This window comes from Octodon degus, unplaced genomic scaffold, assembly GCF_000260255.1.
Source record: "Octodon degus isolate 3935 unplaced genomic scaffold, OctDeg1.0 scaffold00054, whole genome shotgun sequence".
In the NCBI taxonomy this organism is placed as follows: Eukaryota; Metazoa; Chordata; class Mammalia; order Rodentia; family Octodontidae; genus Octodon; species Octodon degus.
In genome coordinates, this window is record NW_004524630.1 from 8372857 (window position 1) to 8375635 (window position 2779).

The window sequence follows — 2779 nt, forward strand, 5'->3', positions numbered from 1 at the left end:
ACAAAGCAATGGCTAATGTATTACCACCTAACACCTTACCTCTCTGTTCTTTGGAGATTTTTGAAATGACAACTGGAATGTTATGCTCTGCTCCTCCCTAGAAAAAGAAAATAACATTGGTATTTTTAATTGCAAAAAAGTAGCTTCCATCCCAGAAACTGTATAGCTGTTGAATGCATGTTAACTAGACACCCGTGAAATTTAAATAAACTTACATTATTCCTTCACTAAGAAGGTAATGGTCCCACTAAACCTGTCTACCCATGTAGAATTTTCCTGTGATATTCAATAGTAAATCAAAATTGATTTTGAAAGCTTTTATTTCTCAAAAAATTTTAACAATATTTTTATTTTTCTAAGTCTTTTAAAATTAAGTTTATTTGCACAATCTAGACATACATAATGTTTTTGAATCGATATGCTCTGCAAAGACTATTGTAGGAATGCTATGCATGGTAGGAATTCTTGTTTTATTTATTTATTTATTTATTTATTTATTTATTTATTTGTATTTTAATGAAGGGTCTACAGGGTGTTCAGGGTCTCACTACTAGATCAGACTTGTAGAGATCCACCTGTTTGCAGCCTCCCAAGAGCTGGGATTACAGACCCATGCCTCCACGCCCAGTCTCAGTTGCCATCTCAGCATACCCTGGGGGTCGGGTCCGGCAGAGCAGGCCCAGGAATGGAAGTGCTTTAACTCACTGAGCTATTTGGCCCACCCAGAATTCTTAGTTGGATTCTAAACACCAGATTATTATGTATTAATTCTCTGGCAAGTTATTCTAGACTCTAACCAATGGCAGAGACCTTCTGAATGCTGAGTGAGTGGCAAGCTCTTTAGCAGCACAAACAGATAAACAAAATTAAGATATGCAAAGGAATGGTGGAAACAGCCTCATCTGCATTTTCCTGCTCAGTATTAGATTCCTGTTTTTGTAAAAGCACATACTATAAACGATATAAGAACAAAATACAGTGCAAGGAATATTGCAGTAGTGCTTTGTTAATAGACAAGAATGAGTTAAGAAATAACAAATTATTAGCTTTACCTCATAAAGACTTGTTTTATCACAGTAGTTAGAAGGCTAAAAACAGTTGAAACCTGAACTATATTAAGGGCATATATTGTGGTGAAAAATGAGCATAAGATAGTTAGAAAGGCAATCAAAATTCTATTGGTTTTGTTCACCTTTAACATATGAGGGACCAGGGAGATGGCTCAGTAGAATAAGTGCTTGCCTGGCAAGTGCAAGGGCCTGAGTTCAATCCCCGGTTCTGCCCAAATAAATATTATGAAACCACTGAATGCTTATTTATTTTATTTTATTTATTTTTGGAACTGAGGATCGAACTCAGGACCTTGCAGTTCCCAGGCAGGCATAAATGCCACTGAGCTGTCTCCACATCTTAAAATCTATTTTTAAGGACAATAAATTATTTTATAACAAAACTTCTCCTTATGTATGTTCATTTTTAAATGTTAAGGAGAGGATAAACAATTGTTTTTTAGTGCAAGTGAAGTTTATATTTTTGTGTGTGGGGAGAGGTATTGATTAGCTTTTACACCGGGCACTTGGAGCTTTAAGAAAATTCTTTAACTAATCTCATAAAATGGCTTTATTGATTGGGCAGCAAAGTTTAAAACAAAACTCAGAAGATAAAAAATGGAATTTAAAATTGCCATACATTCATTTATTGGACAATACATCAGAGTAGCCTAGCTCTCATCGTTAATTAGATATAGTTCAGGACATAAGTGAGGAAATTTATGATTTTTCTAATAAGACACAAATAACATGGCTCACTTTCTTTAAAGCAGGTAATAAACTTGCTCTTGCAATGAAAGATCTAAATCCTTAACAGGTCTTGTGTGATTTCAGGTCTCAGCTTAGCAGTTTGTCACTCTGAACTCCAAAGGACATCAGTATTAACCATCCGCCCTTCCTAGAGTGTATACTTTTTCACTCATAGCCTTATATATTTCTTTTTATATTTGAGATTTTAGGTTAAATGAAACCCTTTCATTAATTCCTTGGAGGAATTCTTTTATGCAGCAGTGGACAATGATTGCGATTTATACTTATTCATGTACATAATCATTTGGCAGTTCTGCTTTCCCAATAAGAGTAAATGCTTGAGCTCGGAACAGAGTTTCGGTCCTCACTGTCTGGCCCATGGGGTATTGTCCATGGCAGGGCTGGGCGAAACCCCGGATGGAGCAGGCCACGTTATCTCAGTCGTATGATAAGATTCAACCATAGGGAAAGTGATTGAGTGTTCCAAACTGCAACTCATATATCAAAGTATACACAATCTATCCCACACTATTCTTGGAAATTATAGTTAATATTTCAGCTACCGGAGGAGAAAAGCTATGAGGTCCACGTAAACTATTTGAAACACTCTGCATAATCTTCTCACCAGAATCACTACAGAATACCACCTAATCAAAGCCAGAATGTTTCACAGTATCAGAAATCTTGTTAATGAGTATATTCTGTTCAGTATTTTCATTATAATATTAAAATCACGCAGCCAGGTATATTCTGGACCCTGGAGACAAAGGCAATACCTAGACCTTGACATTGTTCTGAAATTGTGAGTGAGAAAAATACTTGGCAGCAACAAGGTTGAGAAAAAGTGGCTACATTTGGGAGAAATATCTTTGAAACATTCCCTGAAAGAATGTGACCAAATATCCTCTGTCTGGATCCCATCGTGATGGGCCAAAGTCACCTCCGTTGGCTGCAGCAACAGCCAGTAGTCCTTCCCACAT

The 2779-nt window shown here is 36.5% G+C and overlaps 1 protein-coding gene across 2 annotated transcripts in view; it reads right to left on the reverse strand.

The window, feature by feature from the left end:
* The window catches only part of Sntg1 (syntrophin gamma 1), a 336640-nt gene that overhangs the window by 268650 nt on the left and 65211 nt on the right, over nucleotides 1-2779 (reverse strand). For both annotated transcript variants that reach the window (XM_004633382.1, XM_004633383.1), the window contains exon 4: nucleotides 40-97. In XM_004633382.1, the coding sequence (XP_004633439.1) occupies nucleotides 40-97 (58 nt within the window). The remainder of the gene's footprint in view (nucleotides 1-39; nucleotides 98-2779) is intronic.